This window comes from Sorex araneus, chromosome 11, assembly GCF_027595985.1.
Source record: "Sorex araneus isolate mSorAra2 chromosome 11, mSorAra2.pri, whole genome shotgun sequence".
In the NCBI taxonomy this organism is placed as follows: domain Eukaryota; kingdom Metazoa; phylum Chordata; class Mammalia; order Eulipotyphla; family Soricidae; genus Sorex; species Sorex araneus.
In genome coordinates, this window is record NC_073312.1 from 11800930 (window position 1) to 11828913 (window position 27984).

Consider the following 27984-nt stretch of genomic DNA (forward strand, 5'->3'; position numbering starts at 1 on the left):
ACTGTTTTTGGCATATCGAATATACCAGGGGCAGCTTTCCAGGCTCTGCCCCTGCTGATGGGATACTCTCAGTAGCTTGCCGGGCTCTCCAAGAGGGACAGAGGAATCAAACCTGGGTCAGCCACGTGCAAGGCAAACGCCCTACCTACTGTGCTACTGCTCCAGTACGATAGAGTAACAGATAAATTAACTGGCTGGTAGATTGAAGGATACACTGAATCATAAGTAGATACTAGGTGTGTCGATAGAGTAATAAATTAACTGGTCGGAAGATACAGATACATTGAATCATAGGTAGGTAGTAGGTGTGTCAATAGAGTAATAGATAAGTGAATCAATAGATTGGTCGATTGGTCGATACATTGAAATAGATAGATATGGAGTGTATAGACAGAATATATATATAATGATATAAACTATCATTATAATAATAAATTTCCCAGTATCAGAACTTTAGAGTACTGGCTATGTTTATGCTGTTCACTGCATAGTCCTGTGTCTAGAATAGAATCTGGTACGTAGTGCATAGGAAGCATTTAATAAAGATTGCTCTACAAATGAATACACTTAAGAGCAAAATCTAGCATGAGACTGCTTTTAGGGCTTCATGTATCCTTATAAAAGCCATTACAGAAAACTGTTAACAATAATTACATTCTTATGAATAACATGTTTTTCTGAGAAACATTTAAAAAGTGGTTGAATTTCATGAATAAACACATAAATGATAATTAATGTCAAATAATAAAATATTACCTTTCCTTATATAGCTGATATTAATGATTTCATAAACTATGAAACATGAAAATTAATGCATTGAAAATATTATTTCAGGCCATACAAACAGTATGGGGGTAACACACTTGCTTTGCATATGTCCAAACCAAGATCAAACCCTGGCACCTCATATTGTCCCCCGAGCATCACCAGATGTTTCCATCGAAAATCATACTCCTCACACAAAATCCATAATCTGTTTATTATTATTATTATTATTTTGCTTTTTGGAGGATTATTCCTGACTCTGCACTTAGGAATTACTCCTGGTGCTGCTAGGGGACCATATGGGATGCCAGGGATTGAACCCAGATCGGCCGCGTGCAAGGCAAATGCCCTACCCCCTGTATTATCACTCCAGCCTCGTGTTCTATTTTTAATTAGATAAATTATTAGCAATTTTAGTGCTTATGATTTTAGCTACAATATTTAACAATCTTAAAATGAGAAATATTTGTGCACTATATCGTCCACAACAGAGGGTCTTGGCATCATGGCTGCCGAATGTCAACAAGACACCCAAGTTTTTGATCAATTTTTGGGGGGGGAAGGAGGGCTCACCTGGAAGTGCTCAGGGCTGACTCCTGGCACTCAGAAATTACTCCTGGCGGGGCTCAGGGAACCCTAAAGGGGTTATACAGCACAGCGGTGGATTTTACTGGGGCACCTCAGCTTTCCCTGAAATTTGCTGTCTGAGAAGCTGACGTGACAACGGGGTGGGTCGGTGTGAGCTGTGAGCTCGGGGTTGGCCTGGTGCCCCGCAAAGGCATCTCAGCCTGCACGAAGAATGTTCCCCAGAAGGGTCTAAGGCACTCGGGGTGTATCTGTATCTGTGTGTGTATGTGTGTGGGGGGGGTGCGGGGGTCCCTCTGGGGAAGTGGGTGCTGCCATGCTACCGTATTTCACTACATGATCATCACTGTCTCTCACGCAGAATCTCACCGTTTTAAAATTTTCTTATTTGCTTTCAAGCGATAGCGCAGCAGGCAGGGCATTTGCCTTGCACATAGCCAACCCTGGTTCGATTCCTCTGTCCCTCTCAGAGTGCCCGGCAAGCTCCCAAGAGTATCCCGCCTGCACGGCAGTGCCTGGCAAGCTCCCAGTGGCTATTCAATATGTCAAAAACAGTAACAACAAGTCTCACAATGGAGATGTTACTGGTGCCCGCTTGAGCGAATTGATGAACAACGGGAAGACAGTGTAGACAGTTAAAATAAGAACACCAGAATTCCAATGTGTAGTCTTACCACACTTTCTTGATTTCAACTGTGAACATTTTTAATAATATTGGTTTCTAGGAACTCCAAGCGATGAATTAAAGTACACTAGTCTTAGAATTCATACTGAAAAAAAGTTTTTAACTTATGACATAACAAATGAGATCAGCCATGACACTGTTAACTTAACCAACCAGACTTAGAAAACAGTGAAACAAATCAATGACAACATCCTGTGCTTTTATTTTCAGCGAGAGTGTGTCTCCCAAAGTGATGCAGCATTTCTGACCTAAAATCTGCAATTGTCTCATTAGGCAGATTTTCACTGGCTTCTGCCATGATGAGAAATGGCCTTTACAGAACACAGGTATATTCTATTTTGCTTCTGTGGTCTCTCGCATGAAAAGTTTACTCAAGTCTTATTGAGTTTTTAATTCTTAGTCAGCATAAACGTGCAGTTCCCTTTTCCACTAAGGATTTTATTCAATTTACCAAGAAAATTCGATCCAAATCAAGAGATAAATATTGGTAAAGTTTTAGAGTTTGAAAGACTTTCATTTCTTCCACAGTTAAAGTTCTCACAAATAATTAATAAAGAGGAATTCTATAAAACCGAAACTAGTTTGGCAATTTCCTTGAAGTTGAAACTAAAATGACAACGATAAAATATTTTCCACTTGAGCTTAAACACAAATTCAAATCAAATTTACAAATTCATATATCAAAATCTAAAACCTAATTTCAGATATATTGTGTTTTCATTTAACTAGAAATCAACATTTGAAATTTGACCACTTTATGAAGAAAAGTTTCATTAGTTACATTTGGATAAAAAAAAAAAAGGAGGTAAATAACTTAATAAAAGCCCCAAAAGTTGAATGGGGAAAAAAAGTTCTTATTCTAAAAAACAAATTCTATGTGTATACAAAATGCAAGCTTCCCACAAATAAAAATAATGTATTTGAAAAAGAAGAAAAATGAAAATAGAAAGAGGTGTGTTACTATGATCTAACTCATGTGGCAAACAAAAAGGGAAGTATTTTTTTTTTAAATCATTGGATTAATCCTTCCAAATAATAGCAGGAAGCAGAGTTACAGAATGGAAGTGAGTAGCCTCTTCATATCTCAAAGACAGTAGCAGAATAAAACCTATATCTGGGGAAAAAAATGTGGAATATATTTTGTTCTCGAGTAGGGCGTTTGCCTTGCATGCAACCGCCCCAGATTCGATTCCTCCGTCCCTCTCAGAGAGCCTGGCAAGCTACAGAGAGTACCTCACCCGCATGGCAGAGCCTAGCAAGCTACCCATGGAGCACAGTGGTAGGGTGTTCATCTTGCACGCGGCTGACCTGGGTTCGATTCCTCCACCCCTCTTGGAGAGCCCAGCAAGCTTCCAAGAGTATCTCGCCCGCATGGCAGAGCCTGGCAAGCTACCCTTGGCGTATTTGATATGCCAAAAACAGTAACAAAAGTCTCACAATGGAGACGTTACTGATGCCTGCTCAAGCAAATCGAAGAGCAACGGGATGACAGTGATACAGTGATGCAGTGATATTTTGTTCTGGCTAATCCTATATAAATTTACACAAATTACTCTAATATATCTCTGGATTTTATTTATATACATTTAGTGTGTTTAAAACTTTTCATAGCGAACAAATGAGTAATAGCGCTCAGAACTTCAGCTTCAATGGAAAATGCAAAATGGTTTCCTTGTCTTCGTGATCATTACTCTCTGGTCCCTCTCCAGCCAGCTGGGCAAACGCTCTTTTTGAAACTGCATAAGGGGTCTGAAGTCTCTCTTAACAATCCCTTATGCTCTTGCTTAAGTTTTCCTTTCCAGCCTTCTCAACTAAAACCTCAACTCCTTGACATCACACGTAAAAATCTTCACAGCTTAGCCCAAGCTTCTCTCCGTCCACATCAACCCTGAGTTTCCTGAGTTAGTAACAGCAGTTTAAAATATTGGCCACATAGTTATCTCTCTGGGTGCCCCAGTGTTGGCAAAAAGTGGCTTCTCCTGCATTAACCCCTTCTTCTACTGGGTAACTCCTTCCAAAAGATTTGTCAGGCAGTTCTGGATCCTACAATGGAAGCACTCAGCTGTTCTCAAGTTGTGTCTATCAGATTCTTCTCCCAGAGGGCTACTAAATAGTGCTAACGTTTATACATGGCTTACTGTTTATTGCTCAGGCACGATGCTAAGTGCTTTTCATCTACACATTTAATCCTTAAAATAATCCTATAAAATAGGATTTTATTTCACTAGATTCATCTTCTAGATGAGGAAATAATGCTTATCGAGGCAAGAAGCAGTGGAAACGAATGAAAGTTCTACTATTCATATGCCAATTTTATTTTTACAGATGTAGTTCTATTAAATTAGCAACCAGACATCTGCATTTAAAACCTACATAATTGTGGCTAGAGAGATAGTATAGCTTGCCTTGCGCGCACTTACACAGATTCAATCCCCAGCATTCAATAAGGCAGTCCCCCGAGCACATCCAGGAGTGACTCCTGAGCACAGAGCCAGGAGTAAGCCCTGAGCACAACCAAAGATGAAAAAACAAAATATAATTTCTTATTGAGGAAAAATGGAAGCAAAATTCTGAAGAATAGGTCCCATGAAATCTAATGTTGGATGCTTTGAGAAGTATTTTACCTTTACTATCCCTCCTTTATTAAATCTAGTCTAATGAAGCAGAATGTCATAAGTGAGGTTCTTCCCAGAGGTGCTTATAAGCCCCACAGTAGGTATCTTTAATGGTTCTGAGGTTTTTGCTCCTCTATTCACTAATTTTCTTTATTTTATTTATAGTTTATGTTCATTATTATTTTCCTATGGCAACTTACGTGCCATGGTTGCCATGATGGTACCGTTTCTGCTGCAGATACGCAAAGTTACCAACACCTTCACCTCCACCTACGTGCCCACAATGCTCCACCACTACCTTTGGGTCTCCTTTAGTTCACCACCTCCTTCCTTTCCCTCCCCACGCTGTTTGGTGACCCCAGTTCTGCAATCAAAAGTCAAGGGTTTTTGCAATCATACAATATAATCTATTCCTCTGGTATGTTTTGCTATATACCCTATGCATCCAAACAATGCATAATTAAAATTACATTACATAGAAATAGAAAATGATTTTAAAAATGTACAACTCAAGTATAGAAGCAACTTTATAATGAAAAAATCAAATTGTCTGATGTAGTATAAACTACAATTAGAAAATATGAGATGTCATTCAAAAGAAATACTTTTCCAAATTTTAATTTTAAAGCACCGTGAATCACAAAGTTATTCATAGTTGAATATTTGATGCAAATTGTTTCATCACCAATCCCACCCCCAATGTCAACTTCCCTCCACCAGTGATCCCAGGTTCCCTCTCCCAACCCCCAACCCCGGGCTGCCATCTTGACAGGCATCTTCTACATTTGGTCATTAAACTTTGGGTCTCATGATTTGGGTGCTGCTAATTCTGTGGTTTGGGTATTTAGTTCTATTGCTAAAGGAAATTATTTCTAAGCTTTGTAAAGTCTTACAGCTCTGGTGTTAATAGGCCCTTTATCCCAAGGAACATCAACTAGAAAAAAATAATGGGCCTGTGAGATTAAAAACTTTAAAAGATCAACTATCCAAATCATACATTTTAATAGTATATAATGTTTAATGCACAAGGGTTACTTTGTGACCCAAAAAGCAAAAAATAAATAAATAAATAAAAGTTTAACCAACAGTACACTTACACTGTTCAAACTTTTAAAAAAGCTCTTTCTCTTACAAAGACCCACACATTCATTCTCCACCCCCCACCCTCCCTCTCTCTCCCTAGAGTCAACCAGTATTACTTGTTTTCTATCACTCCAAAATGGGAGAAAATATGAATACATACAGAAGTTACTAAGAATATATGTTATATTTTTCCACATATAGTATTAAACAGAAGAGATTGGGTACTAGTCACTTTTCTGTCTCTTTTTTCACATGTATTTTAGATCTCTTATCAACACAAAGCTCTTTTCATGTTATATTTTATGGGTGTATCATAATTAATTGATATACTCGGTGAATATTTAAAATATTCAATCTGTGGCTGTTACAAACTGTGAACTATCTTGGTACGTACTTTGTTTCTTATGCATGCAAAGATGTCTGTTTGATAAATTATAAGTATTGGAATACAGGGCCAAAGAATTTGTAGATTTGTAGTGGATTAGCTGGGCTGGAGCGATAGCACAGAGGGTAGGGCATTTGCCTTGCACAAGGTCGATGCAGGTTCAATTCCTCTGCCCCCTCAGAGAGCCTGGTAAGCTACTGAGAGTATCTAGCCCACACGGCTGAGCCTGGCAAGCTACCCGTGGCTTCTGTATGCCAAAAACAGTAACAAGTCTCACAGTGGAGATGTTACTGGTGCCTGCTCGAGCAAATCGACGAGCAACCGAATGACAGTGACAGTGACAGTGGATTAGCTACAGTCTGACCTCAGAGTCTATCCTAGTTTATGCTTCTACTCTTAATGAATAAGTCTTTGCTCAAAGTCTTAGCAGCATCGTGTAACCAAGTGCTCTTTGCTAATCTGGTAGTAAAAAATGATATTTTCTGTTCTGTTGTGTGTTTTGAATTAGATTGAGAATCTTTGTATAGGTGAGTATTTTAAGAAAACTATTATGTTTTGAGCCTGGCAAGCTACCCGTGGCGTATTCGATATGCCAAAAACAGTAACGATAGGTCTCATTCCCCTGAACCTGAAAGAGCCTCCAATTGTTGGGAAAGACGAGTAAGGAGAGGCTGCTAAAATCTCAGGGCTGAGTGTAATAGAGATGTTACTGGTGCCCGCTCAAGTAAATCGACGAAAAATGGGATGACAGTGAATGTTTAATATTATATTTTACTATTAAATAATCTCCATTATGAATAACTAGCAACTAGAAGAATGGTAGGGTTTCATGTTTACCATGTTCCAATAACACACCCTCCACCAGTGCGTCCACTGCCCTCAAACACCATTGTCACAATTTCACCCCACACCTGGCCCTTGTCTTTTCGATCCCTCCAAACTGTCCCCTGCCATGGTGAGCTCAGTTCTATAGACCAATTCTCACAGTCGTTTGCATTTGTGGGTTTGTTATTTCTGTAAAACATTTATACCCCACGAATGAGAGAGATCACTCTGTATCTGTCCCTATGCTCCTCAGCCGGATACTCTCTAGATCTATCCGAGTAGTGAAACAAAGCAAACCAAAAAATTTATGATTTTGCCTTTTCTTATATCTGAGGAGTGTACCATTGTATAGATATCATACTTTCTTTATCTAGGCATCTGCTCTTGGATAACTGGGCTGTTTTCAGATTCTAGCTAGTGTGAACAAGGCAGCAATAAACACAAGAAAACACACATCTTGTCTGCTTTTCTGAAAAGAGTTTCTGGGCCCTTGGGTTAGATACTAAGAAGCAGAATCTAGGGAAAATATTTGCCCAACACTCTTCTGACAAAGGGTTAATACCCAAGATACCATCTCACACCAGTGAGACTGGCACATATCAAAAAAACAAAACAAAACAAAAAATAGACATAATAGTGTTGGCATGGATAAGGAGAAACAGGAACTCTCAACTTGGGTCCACTGGGGCAACTATATTGTAAAACAGTATGGATGCTTCTCAAAACACTTGGAACTTAGTTTCCATATGACCTAGCAATGCCTTTTCTGGGTATCTATCACAGGGTCCAAAACTCTGTGTTCTTAAAGTTGAAATAAGTTTCAAAAAATAGCTGAATTTGTTTTTTTTAAAAAAAAAAACCAACATCTAACTCTACAAGTCTTATTTACCAACTCCATGTGTGTTCTTAAAGGAAAATGATTCTTTTATGTTTAGTAGACCATTTACAGTGTGATGTGCTTGGGGATTTTGTAGTATTTTAGAGCAATTTGTCTACTCTACATTTTGGAGAACTCAATTCATTAACTGGCATGCAGTAACATGATATATCAATTTTGTTACTTTCTGTGTTTTGAAGACCATTAAACTTTCTTTATTTCTTTATTTATTTTCTTTAATTTCTTTGAGATATTTTATTCATCAATGATTCTTTCACCTCTTTGGCATATGCAGTGTGGATTTCTCTTTGACATAACTTTAGATTATATTAAATGTTATAGTTATAAAACTCAAGTGCAAATAAAATCTATATATCTTTATTTCGCCATAGATGAACTATATGTATTTTATGTTATGTCTCCATTAATAAACAATTAGTGGTAATTATTTCTATTAAATCTGCATGTGGGACAGTTATCATTGGTTTACATATTTGTTACAATATTAGAGTATCATGAATTTGATCAAATAGTTACCTTTTAAAAGAAGATTTTGTATTTTCAAATGTTACTAATTGGTGTTCTTTCAGTTCATCCTAAGGAACTTATTTAGCTTTATTTTTTCAGGATCAATTTAACAATAACAAACTCCTTTAACTTTTATTTGAGAATGTTCTGACAATTTTCAGACAAGATAAAGCATGTTCAGGGTAGTATGACCAAAGACAGTTTTGATAATTTTCAGAAAGTGCATTCTGACAGTTATATTCACTGTTCACACTATTTGTTTTCTTTCAACAATGTGAATGCATCATCATTTTCTTCTTTTCTACAAGGCATCTTCTGAAATTTTTGCTCGTAGTCTCAATGGAAGTTCCAATATATAACAAGTGTTATGAAGGAACTGATAAATTAATTAGTAATAATTTCCATTACCACTCTTTAAATGAAAGTCAACCTAAGTTTAGTTATAAGAATTGAAATTAAGACAAAAATATTTGAAAATAAAAATATGATAAACTACTTAAGAATATAGAAGACAGAAGCAATTAATAATCATGAGATCTTTGAGTAAATTTGAAAAAATGTATGTGAGGTCATCTCTAGTAGCATATCTGTATTATCACTTTTACTCAATACACAGAAAGAAATTTTCTCTTTGTTTTAATATGGTTTCACCAGTAATTTAGCACATTGACATCTTATTTTATGCTCAAATGATTTGTCTTCTATGTTCAAAACCTGATGCTGGAGCGATAGCACAGTGGGTAGGGCGTTTGCCTTCCACTCGGCCAACTCGGGTTCGATTCTTCCGTCCCTCTTGGAGACCACAGCAAGCTACCGAGAGTATCGTGCCTGTGCAGGCAGAGCCCAGCAAGCTCCGTGGCATAAAGCTCCGTGGCATATTCGATATGCCAAAAACAGTAACAACAAGTCTCACAATGGAGACGTTACTTGTGCCCACTTGAGCAAATCAGTGAACAACAGGACGACAGTGTTACAATGTTACTTAAGGAAAAAATTTACAGACTTCAGAATTAGGATCCAGTTTGCTATCTACTTTTTCTGTGTAACAATTTAACCGTTGTTCGTTAGGGGTATCACCTACTTTACAATGGAAATTAGAATTGCAAATTGAAGAATGATTCCTAGCACAATTTTCATAAAACAAAATCAAATCTAAATTATGACATCAGTTTGCAGATTCACTTAATACTGAATTACCAAATCCCATTTACTCAGAAACAGGTAATTTAGATTCAATCTAATTTAATTTAATTTAAGCAGTGATGTATAAGTGTTGATGAGCGGCACTATTGAAGAATACAAAACACTTCAGCTCATGCACTCTTTCAGATTGTCAAGCTGTAAGCTCGGCAATTATACTATCAATATTTTTCTCTTGCTAATTGCCAATATTCCATTGTATTAATAGCACCAAAAGTCAAAGGAAAAAGTGTTACCAAAATAAAATTTCACTTTAGAGACTAATGCGAATCAACTATGTGCAATAATTCACAGCAATCCAAAAGGAAATATCATTTTCCTGTTTAATTACTAGATCATTAGCATATTTGCCATATAAAACTGCTATGTGTCTCCGAGTCACAATCACAATTGTTAAGACTCCTTTATTTCTAAAATGGTTGGTTATCTAAACATGAAATACTCTGCCATAAACAGCGAAAAAATTTTGTTTAAAATTAGACTAATTTACTCAGCACCACCACCACACACAAAGTCCTGTAATAATGAAGTTTTTATTTATCAATATGGCATCCCCTAAAAATACTGCTCATCAAATTTATTTCCAAAGTTCAAAATACCTATTTGGCTCTAAGCTTCTGAGTAGGTAATCCACAGAGCCATAGCAGAGGTCAATGTTGGTTATCAAAGATAAGATTGTTTGTTTTGGTTTGGTTTGGGGGCCATACCTGGTGGTGCTCAGGGTTGACTCCTGACTGTGTGCTCAGGGATCACTCCTGGCAGGCTCAGGGAACCATATGGTAGGTAGGGGATTGAACCTGAGTCAGCTGCATGCAAGGCAAATGCCTTACTTGCTGTATTATCACTCTGACCCTGTAGCACAATTTTTCTGAGAAAGAAAAGAAAGGAAGATTATAGTGGAAAGAAAGATTAGAACAATAAGAAAGGTTACCTGCTTTATTATGGATGTACAAGATGGCTTAAAATGAATGTATAAGAAGGACTGGAGACAGCATAAAGGTGGGCAGTCATGTGTTACATGCACAAGGCTCCAAATTCAACCCCTGCCACAACACAGTTCCCCAAACACTGCTGTGTGCATCCCTAATGTCCCCCACGAGCCATAATACCTTGTCACTGGACTACTGAGTCCAGCACCTCCAGGTCAAGTACTGTCATGAGTTGGATCCCTCTCAGCAAAAACAGCCACATGAAAATGACCGTTCGGTGAGTGTTAGAAGAGAAAAGAAGATGACCAAGAATTGTGCCAAATCACTTCCCATGGACAGCTTCAACAAGTCACCACAGCACTTGAGAAGATGATTTTGGCATGCCCATATATCTATACTGGAAAATAAATCTGAGAGGATGAGGACATGTTGAAATGATCCTGCAGGTATGCTGACTTGAATGGGCATCCCAAGTTTACATTTTACTAAAAAGAAATAATGCTCATTGCTGTTGGAAGGAAAGTAAATTAATTCCTATTTTGGAAAAAAGTATGGAAATTGCTCAAAAAATTAAAAATAGTACTAAATGTGATCTAGCACTTTCCACACCCCAAGTATCTATTATATATCCAATAAAGAACACAAAAGCATTCATTCAAAAAGATGCATGTATATGTATGTATATGTATACATATGTATATATATGCATATATATTCACACACAAACACCTACACCTATATTCACTGCATCACTATTTACAATAGCCAAGATCTGGAAACAACTCAGGTGCTCAATGATGCTGGATAAAGATGTATTATATACACACTATGAGATACTATTCCACTATTGCAAAAGATCGAATATTTTGCCTTTTGCTACAACATGGAACTGGAGGGATCATGAAAAACAAATAATTAAGAAGAAAGACAATTATGGATAACTCCACACATGTTGTATATCAAGAATGAAAACAATGAAATAGACAATGTCCAGTTAAAACAAATCCTTGTACTTGACTATAGAAACGAGGTTTCCAAGAGAGGGGGGGAGAGAAATGTGCAGAAAATATCCAATGAACTGAGCTGGAAGCACATTGGTGTTTTAGTACCGAGCACGGTTAGGTATATCACTAGAACACAGATATGTGTACTCATGTAAACCAGTATTACTTCAATTATTTTTAACTAGGTACATTCTTAAAAAAATTAAAAATGAGTAACAAAGATGTGGTGTATATACACTGAAATACTATGTGGCTGCAAGGAATGATACAAGCATGCAATTTGCTTCAACATGGTTGGAACTGGAAGATACTATGTTGAGTGAAGTAAGCCAGAAGAAATACACAGGATGATCTCACTTATCTGTGGTATATAGAATAATGGATGAGGCCATGTATTGCAGTAAGAGAAGGATTCCTGGGTCACCCTTGACCCCAGTGTTTAGATAGGAGAAGGAAAGAGAAAGAAAGAACTCAAAGAGGGAAGAAGAGAATGGGAATAAATGGGTGAACAGGCTTCGGTGCTTCTGTTACTCTGGTGATAGGGGAGAGTGGTGGTTCCATATATCCAAAACACAGACTCGACAACTCTGAAAACATGAAAACTAAGCTGCCATCACTGAAACCTGGATTAATTCCAGGCACCACACTGACAGTCTCTGCTCTACCAGGAGAGATTCCTGACTGCAGCGCCAGGAGTAAGCCCTGGGCACAGTTGAGTGTAGCCCCCCAAAACAAAAAATAAAATATCAAGTATTTTAATAAGACAAAAAATCTTTAGGAGCTGTGCTTGCAGTTGGGAATGACAGAACCCATATAAAGTGTAACTCCCATAAAGCAATAGGAAATTATGCCATAGTATCTAACTAAACAAGGAGTAGGGCTTTGCAGTTGTATGTTATTTTTTAAAAATGAAACAAAATCAGTATGCTTAATAATTAGCACTTACACACCATTTGACATCAGCAACTCTTGAGAAAGGTAAATGCAAACTAGAAGCTATTATAGCAGGTAGGACATACACCTGGCATTTGCCTGACTTAAGTTCAATTCCCAGCACCACATGGTCACCCAGACATTGTCAGGTACAGTCGAGGAGATGACGAGAGCATCACTGTAGCACTGGAGGCCCTCAAAGGCAAGGAGTAACCTCAGTATCCCCAGGAGCACCAGGCCCAAGCAGTACCCTTGGAAAGAACTGAGTGCCATTCCTAAGCTCCTGAGCACTGCTTGGAAGCCCTCCCCCTGCCTCACACACACAAAACCAGACAGATGAACATGTAAGAATACAGCATTTGTTGCAAACTGGGGCCAAAGTCATTAAAATAGAAAAAATTGCCTCTATAAAAATAATTAGGCAAAGAATGAGAGCTATCAATTCACAGAAAAGGGCAATACTAAGTAGCCAATCAGTGTGTTCCAGTTAAACCTCTCCAAGCCATCAAAGAAATGAGTGACTAGTAAGCATATCGGTCATAAAAACTTTTTTAAAATGTATAATATACTGGGGTTGGAGCAATAGTACATCGGGTAGGGCGTTTGCCTTGCATACAGCCAACCCAGGTTTGACTCCCAGCACCCCATATGGTCCTCTGAGCACCGTCAGGGGTGATTCCTGAGTGCAGAGCCAGGAGTAATCCCTATGCATTGCCAGGTGTGACCCAAAAAGCAAACAAAAAATATATAGCACACATTAGTCAGGACATACTACAGACTGGCAGAAGGTACTCACAACACAAATATCTAACAAAGGAAGGGAGATATTCAAAATATGTGAGAATTTGGTAATTTAATACAAAAAAGACAACTTAAAATATGAGCAAAAAAAAAAACTCGAATAAGAATCAAATTTTAAATGATCCACAGAACACTTGCCTTGTATGTGTAATATTCAGCTAAAAGCCACATGCTTACTTATTTGCCATGATGTGTAAGATGAAAAAAAAACACAACATCAAGTGTTGCTGATGGTATCTATGGCAACTGGACCTTTTTCAGGTGTCTGGAACAACTATAATGGCTACGTACTAGGTAGGTATTGATAAAGTTAATAGATACCTACTCTGTCTAATTCCCAGTTAGAAGTGGTGCTTTGAAGTCAATAAAGAAGAACTAATGTATTTATCTACCAAAAACTTATAAAATGTCAGAGCAGCTTTATTCAAAACATCTGAATACTGAAATCACAAACCCAATGTTCAACAGCTGATGGACAGAATAAATGTGCACAAATCCTTAACATGGACATCGTTTAAATGCATCAAAATTCTATTACATATCAACATGGATGTTTCTCACATATGAGAGAAACAAATACAAAGGTGGAAATGTGTGCTTCAGAATACCTGTCATGTATAGTTCAAAGCCAGAAATAAGGAATATGTATGATTACAGTGACCATGACAGCCCTAAAGAGGGCTCTGGTGAGGAAGGGCATGATGGGGGCCATAGAATGGGGAAAATATGTATATAGATGGAGGTGGGACCTATACAGAGTACATGTAAGTAAAGGAAATTGAGAAGTTCTACATGGAGCTGGAGAAGTTCTATAAAGGAGACCACAGCTTTACAAGGTCATTGTCGGTAATTTTAACACCAAGATAGGACCGGGAAGGTCACTCAAAGATCTCCACATAGAGACCCACGGCCTAGAATGGAACAAATAGGGTGAGAGACTGTCTGAGTTCATCATGTTGACCAAGACCATCCATGGTAACTCGCAGTTCCAGAAGGTCGAATCTAAATGTTGGACATGGGAGTCTCCAGTGGACAGTTCCACAATGAAATTGACCACATCATATTTAATCAACGGTTTTGCATGACCAATGTCGCTGTTATCCCAAAATTTCAAACAGGATCAGACCACTGTCTCCTTCATGGGAAATTCTACTTCATGGAGCAGGGAGAAAGGGCTGCAAAGTTTAAGAAGAGAACTCCCAAAGCAACCACCAACTGGGAGCTCTTTGGCAGTATTTCAGCAATATGGGAAGATGCCGTCATTGACAACATCAACGAGGAATATGATCAACTGGTTCAGCACCTCCATAATTGTGCAAGGAACACCGAGAGAGATAGCCACAAAAAGATGCCTGTCTTCGGAAACTCTCGAACTCATTTGCCTCAGCAATCACAAACTAACGTCCAAGCACGCAAAGCTGTGCAGAGAAGTGATAAATGAAGACTTTATCAGCAGAATCTGGGAAAAATATTTGCCACAACCATCTGTCCTTTGCCAACTATAAGACCAAGATGACTGCCCTCCAACATACTGATGGATCTATCACATCTTCCAGAAGGGCAATGGAAAAGGTTATCCATAACTTCTAATTGGATCTCTTCGATAGCCACATCAACCTGCCCACATACCAAATTCCAAAGGATGGATATGTCATTCCCAGCAATCTCCCTTCTGAAATCCAACATGCCATTTCATCGGTAAAGAAGTGTACTGCACCCGGTCCAGACAGGATCTGACCCAAACACCTGAAGAATCTACCACCAGTACTCATCAATACACTGGCTTGGCTCTTCACATGTTACCTGTCTGAATACAAGGTTCCATCCCAATAGAAAATCAACAGGACTGTTCTGTTGCACAAGAAGGGAGACATCCACGGCATTGGCAACTATTACCTGATTTGCCTATTGTCCATTGTCTACAAGTTATTCACTCAAGTCATCCTGAATAGGATTGGCAGAACACTAGATGAAGGACAACCATTCGAGCAAGCCGGGTTCTGAAAAGGATTCAGCACGATCTATCCACACAGTGACCAAGCTCATTGAGGTTCTGTGAGAGTTCAAGATGCCTAACATTCACTGATTTAAAGAAGGCCTTTGATTCTGTTGAGACTGAAGCAGTCATCGAAGCCCTAGCCAAACAGGGCATTCAAACTCAGTACATCAGGATCCTCTGTGAGCTGTATTATGGATTCACCACCAGAATCTCACCATTCTACAAGGAAGTGATCATCGCCGTAAAGTGAGGGGTTCGGCAAGGTGATACCATTTCACCGAAACTCTTCAGTGCCACCCTCGAGAATGTCATGTGACGACTAGAATGGGAAGGAATGGTAGTGAAGATAGACGGTCGGCAACTACACCACCTCCACTTCGCTGATGACATCGTTCTCATAACACCAAACATTAGCCAAGCAGCATGAATGCTGGCTGACTTCGACTGTGAGTGTAGAAAGGTTGGACTGCAGCTGAATCTCACGAAGACAATGTTCATGAGAAACGGACTCATTCCTGATGTCCCATTTGCTCTCAATGGAACGAACATCTCCGAATGCAGCAGTTATGTGTACCTGGGTCGAGAACTTAACATGACCAACGACCTGGCACCTAGGCTGCACAGGAGGAAGAGAGCAGCATGGAACACCTTCAAGAGAGTCGAAGAAGTGGTTAAAAGGATGAAGAACCTCCGGCTCTGGGCACATCTTTTTGACTACCATTTTTCCTACACTAACATATGCCTCAGAGACCTGGGCTTTACAAAAACAGGATGAGAACACTATTCGGGTATCCCAAAGAGGAATCGAAAGAGCTATGCTTGGAATATCATGCTTCACTCAAGTGAGAGAAGGAATCTAGAATTCTGACCTCCATCAACGATCAAGGATCAGGGACACTGTCTCGTTTGCCAAGGCATCGAAAATCAGATGGGCCAGACAGGGAATGCAATTTGGAGACAACCACTGAACTAGAGCTGTTACTGACTGGATTCACGGGACATCAAAAGAACGCGTGGCCACCCACCTATGAAATGGTCAGACTTCTTCATCAAGACCCTGAATGAATGCTTTGAGGCTCTTCGTGTTCCTGGAGTGAGCAGATGACATTGGGGTACACTAGCACACGACAGGGGCGAATGGAGACATTACTGGTGCCCGCTCAAGCAAATTGATGTGCAACGGGATGACAAGTGATACAAGTGATAAGTATATATAATATCAAGACATTATAATACATATATATCAAAATAATGAAATGATACAGTTCCTATGTGTAGATATTTGTCAAGAAATAAAGCATGTTTCACATCTTCCCCCATTATACTCATGAAGAATACTGGGATATATGACCCAGCAATACCACTCTCCAGATATATCCCGGAAATGCAAAAATACAATAGAAATGACATCTTCTCTTGTATGTTTATTGCAGCACTGTTTCACAGTAACCAGAATCTGGAAACAACCCTAGTGTCCAAGAACAGATGACTGGTTAAAGAAACTTTGGTGCATCTACACAGTGGAATACTATGCAGCTGTTAGAAGAGATGAAATCATGCAATTTTCATATAAGTGGATGGACATGGAGAGTATCATGCTAAATGAAATGAGTCAGAAAGAGAGGGACAGACACAGAATGACTGTGCTCATTTGTGAAATATAAAGTACCATAATATGAGACTATCACCTAAGGACAGTAGAGATAAGGATCAGGAGGATCACGCAATGTTTTGAAAGCCGGCCCACCTGCTGGGGGAAAACGTAGTTGGGATGGAAAAGGGACCACTAAGTAAATGATGATTGGAGGGATCACTTGGGATGGGAGATACGTGCTGAAAGTAGACTAAGGACCAAATATGATGGCCTCTTAGTATCTGTATTACAAATCATAAAGCCCCAAATTAGACAGAGAGAGTAAGAAGGAAGGTACCTGCTACAGATGTAGAGGGTGGGATGGAATAGGGGTGGCAGGAGGGACACTAGTAAAAACGGTGGTAGAAAATGTGCACTGGTGGAGGGATGGGTGCTCGATCATTGTATGTCTGAAACTCAATCATGAAAGCTTTGTAACTGTATCTCACGGTGATACAATAAAATTTGTTTAAAAAATTAAAAATAAAAAAATAAAAATGAATAGTGGGATATATATTTTTATTAATGTGAAGTCATATTAAAATTAAAAAGCCACCCCAGTGATAAAACACGTGGCCAAAATACAGCAGAGAAAGCATCCACCTCTCACATTCACACAGTAACCTGAGCTTTCTTTGAAAGAGATTTTGGTAAACTGGTGAAGGGTGCAGTGCTGGAATTAAGTGCATGAGGAACCCATTATCAACAGTACTGCAAACCACAGAATCCCAATCAATAAAATATTTAAAATAAATAACAAGATCTGGGACAGGGCCCAGATTGAATGGCAGATCTATCTTAGCATTCTCCACCGTATCAGCAGTGAAAAAACATCTCTTGCTTCAGGTACCATCAGAGTGGGCAGTGGGAAGCTACCGAAAGGAAGCAGGTTTCATCCAAAAGTAGAGAGAGAGTATGGGGAATACTGTCTGCCAAGGAGGCAGGGGGAGGGTGGGAAAGGGGGGGTATACCCAGGATATCGGTGGTGGGGAATGTGCACTGGTGGAGGGATGGGTGTTTGATCATTGTGTCATTATAACCCAAACATGAAAGCTTGTAAGTAACTGTGATTCAATAAAATTTTTTTTTTGAAAAAAAAAAAAAGGAAGGAAGCAGAGTCCAGATTTCCTCAGAATAAAGGCACAGTCCAGAGTGGACAGAGTGACCTCGAGTGACCTCGAAATCCAGAGCCCTGCCAAAAATTCTTCAAAGTCCAGAAGAGAATTCTGAGGTACTGAGCGTTGCCCTGGGAAAGACATGGATTGCACTTGAGTTTCTAGCGCCCAAAACTCTACATTCCTTTACTTGTAGTACCAACAGGGGACTCAAAAGACTACGAATTATGTGTATGTGTGTGTGTGTGTGTATGTGTGTTGGGGAGGTGGGGAGGGGAAGAGGAGTGGCCTCTGTCAGTGGCATCGCACAAAATTATTGGGAAACGTCAATTTAAATCTCTCTCCTCAGAAACAGATCCTGAGAGCAAAATTCTGAGGGACATTTTGGTCATATCTTCTTAGAAACTACCACTGGGAGCCCAGTGGCACACATGTGACCGTGGCCAGAGAACCAGATCCTCCAAGCCTAAGGCTGAGTACCAGGATGTAGCCCAAGCACCTACTATCCAAAAACACCTCAGGGGCCTCCAAACAAATCACCGGGTCCTAGGTAAACAAATGAAAGTGAGATTTACCAAACCATCTCTCTAGCAGCTTCAGAGGTGTCTTCCATGAGTCAGCCTCCACTGGGGAGGAGAGCAAAAACAAAAATGAATAAATGGGACTGCATCAAGCTGAAGAGTTTGCACCAAGAGAAAGCCCATGACTAAAGAAGAGGACAGTCTCCTAAACGGGGGAAAATATTCACACACCAGACAGCTCAGAAGCGCTAACATCCAATGTAAGTGAAGAACTCCGAAACTTAGTAAATGAAAAACAGCCTCGTGAATGTTTCATGGTACCAGATCAATGGAAAAATACTCAAGCATCACTGGTTACCAGGGAAACGCAACTCAAAACAGCAGTGAGATGTCACCTCACACCAGTAAGGCTGTCCTCTATCAAAAAGGCCAGAAACAAGAGCTAGCAGGGATGTGGAGAAAAAGGATCCCTCACGGACAATTGTCAGGGACACAAACTGTTTTAGTCCCCATGGAGAACACTGTGGTGATTTCTCAAAAAATAAAAGAGAAAACGACTCTCGGCTCCAGTCTTAAGTATCCATTTTATGAACGCAAAATGACCAATTTGAAGACATATGCATAATCTCACTCTGCAATGAACATTTGCTCCAAAATGAATGGAACAAGATAGAGGCTGGAATGCTGAGCGAGATATGTCAGAAGAAAGAAACAAAAACTGGAAAACTGGATAATATCGGGGCTGGAGCGACAGCACAGCCGGTAGAGTATTTGCCTTGCATGCAGCTGACCCAGGTTCAATTCCCAGCATCCCATATGGTCCCCCGAGCACCATCAGGAGTAATTCCTGAGTGCATGAGCCAAGAGTAACCCCTGTGCATCGCTGGATGTGATCCAAAAAGCAAACAACAACAACAAAAAAAAAAAACTGGATAATCTCAATTAAATATCATGTTAAAGAAACAACTGACAGAAAAAAAATTGTTTAATGAAAAATTTGGACTCTGAGGTCAGAAATAAGATTATCAGGGCTAGACAGATAGTACAATGGATAAGGTCCTTTCCATGTGCATAGCTAATCCAAGTTCCGTTCCTGGCACCTCATATGGTCCCCCAGAGCCTACCAGGAGAGATCCCTGAGCACAGACTAGGAATAAGCCCTGGTAACACCGGTGTGCTCCACCCCCCAAAAAAGAAAGAAATAGGTTACCAAAAGGAACAGGGATTAATGGTAAGGGGCCAAGGTACGTTTGTGGTCTAGTGTGGCATATCACATTCGAAACTTACAAACACTAAACTCTTGTAAACCAAATGTTACCTAAATTAAAAGAAGAGAAACATTAACATGTTAGAGAGAAAAAGATTACTAAATTTAAAAAATAAAAAAAAAAACCTTAGGGGCTGGAGAGATGGTATAGCAGGCAGGGCTCCTTCCTTGCACACAGCCAACCCGGGTTTGATCCTTAGTATCCAATGTGGCCCCCCAGGCACTGCCAGGAGTGATCGCTGAGTATAGGAGTAAGCCCTGAGTACCACCAGGAGTGATCGCTGAGTACAGGAATAAGCTCTGAGTACCACTAGGAGTGATCGCTGAGTACAGGAGTAAGCCCTGAGTACCACCAGTGTGGCCCAAAACAACAATGAAAAATTAACTAACTGCTAAAAAAAATGAACTCTTCAAAACGTTAATCACCTTTCAGGGGGTTGGAGACACAGTACAAAGATTTAGGTGCTGGCCTTGCATGAAGCTAACCCTGGTTCAATCTGTGGTATCACCAGGTTCTCTGAACACTGCTGGGTGCACCCCTGGTGGCCCCAGCATCTTGGTACTGCCTGGTACACCCAGCACATCAGATGCCAAGAGCATCCTTAGCTCTTGTACTGCTTGAATCGCTGGCTGGGTTGGTAAAGAATTGCCAGTAGCAGGGCCCCTGGACCATTTGAGCACCGTTTGGGAGAAGCCTCCCCAAACCGTCATACTGTATTTGTCGGTATTCAATATTATACATTACAAATGAACAAATTTAAAATGCTGAAATGACTGCTTCTTGGAAAGTTACAAGACAACTTTCAATTCTATGAGGTAGTCTATAGATAATAAAAGAAAGCTAATAAAAGACAACAACCTCCTCCCCAGAGCTTGTAAATTAGAACCGATGAATATAGTTTTCCAGGACTTATTTTTCTACAGTTCCTGTAAAACCTGCAATAAAAACTGAAAACGTAAGAATCATTAAACTTTAGCTCCTTCCTGAGAGTGAGCTAGAGAACAAAACATTCTATTCTCTTTACAAGTATAAATTCACAAATGAAAAAAAGTAAACTTAAAAACAATTGAAAATACTTTAATCCTGGGGCTGATGCATTGCTACAGTCAGCCATGGCTTTACACGTGCCGACCTGGATTTGATCCCCCGTCAACCAATCCTCTAGGCCCTGCCAGGAGTGATGCCTGAGCATAGAACCAGGAGCAAGCCCTAAGCCACAGCCAAAATGTGACCAAAAATTAAACAAACAGACAAAAAGTCTCGAAAATTTTACTGTTTCATAGCTAATAATTAAAATTTTATTAGAGAATATATACAAACAGTAACGACAAGTCTCACAATGGAGACATTACTGGTGCCCACTCGAACAAATCGATGAGCAATGGAATGACAGTTATATAAACTAATATAATAATAAATAACTAATAAAAAGAATAATATGTATGCCATATAAAACACAAAATGCTACATGTTTGCTTATGATAACACATTCCTCAGCACAAATATAATGATTTAAGTTCAAGTGAAAAAACTCATTTACTTCTTGACCACCATCACAGTTATTTTCCATATCTTATAATTTTGGAAGAATGGAGTAATTCAACTCTATTAAATTAATTCTAATTTGGCAACCAGAATATTTTTCTAGTATATTTTACAAGGACAAGACAATACAAAAAGTTTATTTCTAAACATTAAATATTCATTAGCACTCTTATGTAAATATGTAATCTACTCAAAAATAAAATATGATGAGATATCTAAAAACAAGGGGCATATGATAATTAAATGTATAACAATTGAACCTACTGTAATAAAATTGTAAATATACTGTAAATTAAATCATTTATTTAATTACCATTGAGTAAATGTTATACATGAACCCCTGTTACCTTCAATCATAATTTGAATAAACCAAACGACATCTGATCAATATTTCTGCATAAAGCATATTAACAGTGCACAAATAGTCTGCATGAATTGATGTGCTGTTAAACCTTACAAAATAAATTTATCAGTAAACATATACCTTTTTTTTTTTCTTTTTGGGTCACACCCGGCAATGCACAGGGGTTACTCTTGGCTCTGCACTCAGGAATTACCCCTGGCGGTGCTCAGGGGACCATATGGGATACTGGGAATCGAACCTTGTGCAAGGCAAATGCCCTACCCGCTGTGCTATCACTCCAGCTCTCAGTAAACATATACCTTTAAAAAAAATCACTCAGGAAGCTGAAGAGATAGTACAGAGGATAGGGCACTTGCCTTGTACACGGCTTACCCAGATTTGATCCTTGCACTACCAAGAGTAATTCCTGAATGCAGAGCCAGGAGTAACACCTGAGCACAGCCGGGTGTGGCCCAACCCACCCCACACACCAAAAATGTGTGTGTGTGTGTGAGAGAGAGAGAGAGAGAGAGAGAGAGAGAGAGCTAGAGAGATAGAAAGATAGATAGATAGATACAGAGAGAGAGAGAGAGAGAGAGAGAGAGAAACAGAGAGACAGAGTCACTCAGGGGAGGGTCAGGGAGATAACTCAATGGGCTGGTAAACTTACTTTGCATGCAGGAGGCTCGGGTTCAATACCCAGCTCCACATAGTGTCCTACCCTAGAATGGTCTACGGGGCCCTCAAACACCGCACTGGAAGGAGCTCCACCACCACCAGGGATGGCCCGAACCCCACCAAAAATTAAATTTAAAAAGCAAATAAAACAGAACATTTGTAAGCACAGATCAGAAGCTCTCAATAACATCAAGGAAGGAACAATTCACACCTTTTTAGAAATTTTAAAACATAATGACCTATTCCAAGGTTTGTAATTTTAAAACATAAATTTTAAAACATAATGACCTATTCAAAGAACTTTTCATGGTTCAGTGTATTAAATCAGACCTAAGTAAATAAACACACAGATTTCAACATTATAATAGACCTTTCTTTCACAAAAATATAAACTGAGGGCAAAATTCTAGATTACTTGGAGAGAAAAAGAGGATATCAGGTGTTTCCTAGCAATAAATCTAAAATCTCTAACAACCAATTGCTAAACACAATGAGAGTGGAACACAAAATCTTTACAAAAAAATATAAGCCAATAGTGAGAAGAAGATGGTTGTTAAAAGGAACTGGTAAGCACTATTTAATAGTGCCCTTTCTTGGCAAGGGGCAATATATGGCATTTCTTTATTATTATTCAAAACACTGAAATGTAAATAGATATCACACTGAACAAAAATGCACTTTTTTATAATCAAAATACAGAATGACCATTAGATGCAATACTAATAATACTTACCTGTATTTTAATAGGCCAGGAAAAGTTGCTGACGTACACATAGAACGTAATGTTAGGATTGCTTCTAAAGTTAAATTTTTCATAGGAAAAGCTATCTCTGTAGTCCTTTATATTAGTTTTAGAAACTATAGGAGTCTCCTCTCCGGATATTGTACCAGCTAAAATGTAAGGAAACAACAAATTTAAACAATTCATATTAGGAAACAGAAATCTTTATGAACTTAGAATTAACAGTACTTAATTTTGTAACCCTTTCATACAAGATAATTACTAATGTAATCTCACCTTTAGAATTTAAAATGAAAAAGATAATTATATTTATCAGGAATATAATAATTGAAAAGATAGTACATTATTATTTTTTACTCTTTTTAAAAAAGTTTTAATTTATTTTAATGTAGACAAAAGCCATAGCTATTGTTGATACAATTGCAGAACTGAAACTGGTTAAATAGCAAAGTTTAGTTAAAATATTAAAGTCAGTAAGCATTTTTAAAAATCGTTTTTATATAAAAATCATTATATCTAATCATGAGGTTGTTAAATACTTGCATACAAATTCATTAAGTTGTTGCTAGTGGAGCCTTCTGTGTTACTGTTTTTGTTTGTTGAGTTTACTTGGCTTCTATGTTAAACTCTCCCATCTAATTTGGTACTTCCTTGGTAGAATTTCAGTATTGAGGAATTATGAGGTGTCTCGCGACCATGCAGTCTAGAGATCTCAGGATCTATTGGTCTGGGCCAATGAGTTGACACAGAAAGAGATATGGAAGGTGGGTGTAACTGGCAGGGTTTCCAGAAGTGGGGGGGGATAGATATGAGTATATTATTTTTTTATTATACTGATCAAGTGCTAAACACTAGTTTATTCTTAATAATAATCTCATCCCAAAGGTATTCCATCTCTATTATTGTAATAGAAACTTGAAATTCCAAAATTAAAGCATGTGCCAGTCCAAAGTTTAGAGCTACAGAGCAGAAAAATTCCTAGCTCGACTGGAGTCTATATCTGCCTCCAGAAACTGAATTCATTCTATTTAACCACTCCACAGAGTCTTTCAAAACAAATCAGAACAAATTTTTGCTAGTCTCAGTCCAATTAAAAACTGTAAAAAAAAAATCAATGCATTTGCCTTACCATAAATGGGACATTCACTACTTCTGAGGACACTATAAAACTCAAGCTAAAAGCTTTAAAATTAAACACATACTGAGAAGTCAAATAAATATTTACTAAAATTAACCAAATGGAACAATGCACTTCCAACACCCTAACCAAGTCCTCTACTTTAATAAACAGCAAAGGCAGAAATAAGGGCCAGGAAAGTGGTTAAGTGGGAAAGCACATGTCTCCCATGCCCCAACACTGCATCATCCCACGCCCTGCAGCATCACTGAGTGTGACCCCAGAGGCACCTGAGTACCACAAGGGCTGGGCCCCGGCACCTGCAGTAGCATAACCTGACATTCAAAACACTGAGCAACTTAATCACTTGCTAAGCTAGTACCTACCTCCAAATCTAATGGCATTTGGGAATTTGACTCTGGGACTTGAAAATTATGAGATATTCTCCACATTGAAATTAGTGTTCCACAGAGATTTTAAAAGTTTTATAAATTCCGATTTGTTGTAGTTGTTGTTTGGGGGTAGTTCCAGCAGTGCGCAGGGCAGACTCCTGTTGCGAGTGCTCGAGGGACCCACATGTCATGCCAGGGATTGAATTTAGGTGTACAGGGTAAGCATCTTACTCACTGTAAGATTGCTCAGCCCCTTACATATTCTGATATACAAATTTTAAGACTTGCAGTTCAGTTTATTGTGCATTAGTTCATTTAAAATAAATACAAGTTATCATGATTCTTAATAAAAATCACAATGCCAAGGTTTTCCTGTATGTTTTACACACCACTATGTATGACAAAAATATCTATAGATTTGCCTGAATTTCTCATTTTTATGCATGTAATATAGGTTCAGAAATGCAAAATTCTACTAACTCCTTAACTCTCATTGCACAGTAAAATAACACAGATTCTACATAGTAAAATAAACACAACAATCTAAATTTTAGAAATTAGCTACATATTTCTAAGCATATAGATACTTTCTTGAAAAAGTTTCAAGCATAGGAGATCCTTCCAGAACTTGAGCCAGACTGAGTCATCCAGGGCACCCATGGGCAGGGTGGCTGAGCCCAGCAGCACCCCCAAACACACACACAACAGGGCCCCGGCAGTCAAAATCTCCACACTCCACAGTCATCGCCATGCTCATGGCAAGCCTCAGCTAGAAATCAATCTGTTGAAAAACTCATGTGTACAGGTTCTGTGACTGAAATCTCCAGACTCTCATGAGGTCAGGGATGGGCTACCTTCCTCATCTCCCTGTACTTCCAGAAATCCAGCAGTCACACTCATGAACTACCTCTGGCACCAAACAAGCTCATTAACTGGCCACAATCCAGAGACTCGCATATAAATCTTGAAAGAGATCAACAAGTTGCAGAGATGCTTTCGGATCCCACAACAGGCTGAGTCTTCCAATACACCCAAAGTCACCCTCCAGTTAAAAATTTAACTCCTACTATCACCCCATTCAAACTTTTTTAATTTTGAATACCTCAAACTGCACATCACTTATAAACCAGGAGTAGCATACCACATTGGATGAGATGTAAATTAAAGGCAACCAATCTCAATTAACAAGATATATACACACAGGCTTAACCTGTAACAACATGTTAATAATCTCTTATTCAAGGATTTTAGGACCCCATGGTGAGATACAAAAGTCTTCACACACTTTCTTCTAAGAAAATTTTTTTGATCATTTTTAGCAAATTATTTATAACAAGCAATATAAAATAAATTATTCAGGGCCTGCTATAGGGGCAGACTTGAGAGGTGGTTGAAAATAATGGTGGGAAGATTGTTGGTGGTGGTATTTGGTGTTGGAATATTGAATGTAACAAATCATCTTAAACAACTTTATTTAAAAAAATTAAATTTAAAAAGTTTCAAGCATATTTATGCAATACATATTCTTGACAAACATTAAAAGCAAAAGAATTTTCTAAAGCATAAATATAAAAAACTACTCTTTTCATACACCCAAATAAACATATCTACTTCTTAATTATATTTTTCAAATGTCAAAATTTCAATTTACAAACCTTATTACCAAAGACATACTAAGTACAGTAGTTTTTCTAAAATATTGAAGCAATAAAAGCTGACAGGCAATTGAGTATAGGACTCTGTTTAAAAGTTATCTACCAGTATGCAGTTAAGAATTTCATTGTTCTATATCAACATTAAGGTTAATATTCATATTTATGACTTCAGTAGCAAAGGAAATAATGGAAGTGTTACTCAATTCATTGAAAATGCAATATATTTCAATTAAAATCACATTTAATAACAGTTCCACTTAAAATCATTAAGCATTATATATTATTTGTCATAAATCTATTTTAATTAAACAAGAATGAAATTATTATGATAATGAAGCCCTATTACTAGGACTTTCTGAATTGTCAGTTGTTTAAATTACTTTTAAAAATACACATTAGAACACAACAGATGTGCAAGACACAGGCACCAAAGTTCTCTTACCTGTGGAGCCAACAGACCATGTAATGTTGAGATTAAAGTTGTTGGATGCATTAATTGAAATATCCAAATTTTTGTTTGACTGTCAAAACAAAAATAAAAGTTAAAAATACTCTAACTATACCAGACATAGAGGTTTAGTCAAATTTTTAAATTATGCCTATTCCATATTTCTCAAATTCCACAGATACCATCACCAAGTCAACATTCAACTAAGTAACTGTAAATGCCAACTACACTATTTAAATGCAAAAAATAAAGTGATTCAAGTGATAATTCATGTGGTTAGTCCAAATACTCAGTTATCTTCTTTACCATAATAGAGTTTTCTCAATATGCAAGGTTTCTGCTATTCAATATAAGCGTGTTGGTTCTCTTTGCATATCAACATTTGAATGATACATGTTTGGCTTAGTCCAAAGTAATTTTAGAGCACTATAGTAGGATTCGGGTTGGACCCATATCACAGCAGGTAGGGCGTTTGCCTTGCACACGGCCGCCCCGGGTTCAATTTCTCTGTCCCTCTCGGAGAGCCGGGCAAGCTACCGAGAGTATCCTGCCCACATGGCAGAGCCTGGCAAGCTACCTTTGGCATATTCTATATACCAAAAACAGTAACAACAAGTCTCAGAATGGAGACATTACTGGTGCCTGCTCGAGCAAATTGATAAATAATGGGACGACAGTGCTACCGTGCTACAGTAGAAGGATTCATGTTATTTTGTTCAGGTCAGATTGCATTATTACACACACATTTTTTTACTAATAGAAAATAATTAGAAGATGCAAAATAAAATTTTCTGGTAATAACAAATCCACATGAGGGGGGAAAAAGTGATCGCATATTTTAAACAGCTTTACAGAGAAGAACTCAAGATTTTTCTCATCAAATTGCTTCTTATCATTCATTAGTAGAATATAGATGCTTTTCATTTAATTTCAAGGAATAGATACCTAAGACATGCTTCTTATGTCATTTGCTATTATTTTACTCTAGGAGCTGAGGAACCACAAAGTGTGGATGATTATAACTGATTAGTGCTTCAGATAAAAAATGATAATCCTGTTCAATAGGTTTTTTGTTTTATTTATTTATTTTTCTTTTTGCCTTTTTGGGTCATAGCCAGCCATGTTCCGGGGTTACTCCTGGATCTTCACTCAGTAATTACTCTTGGTGGCTCATGGGAGATCATATGGGATGCCAGGGATCAAACCCGGGCTTGCAATGCATAAGGCAAATGTCTCTACCCACTGTACTATTGTTTCAGCCCCAATGTTCAATATTCAATATGTTTAACCTCAAGAGTTGTATGCTATGATCT

General features: G+C 38.3%; 1 protein-coding gene across 1 annotated transcript in view; it reads right to left on the bottom strand.

Moving 5' to 3' along the window:
• Nucleotides 1-27984, bottom strand: part of ATRNL1 (attractin like 1) — a 749151-nt gene that overhangs the window by 459496 nt on the left and 261671 nt on the right. Inside the window, exons 23-24 of the mRNA XM_055118743.1 lie at nt 26666-26744; nt 23051-23208 (exon numbers count right to left, since the gene is read on the bottom strand). Of these exons, the coding sequence (XP_054974718.1) occupies nt 23051-23208; nt 26666-26744 (237 nt within the window). The remainder of the gene's footprint in view (nt 1-23050; nt 23209-26665; nt 26745-27984) is intronic.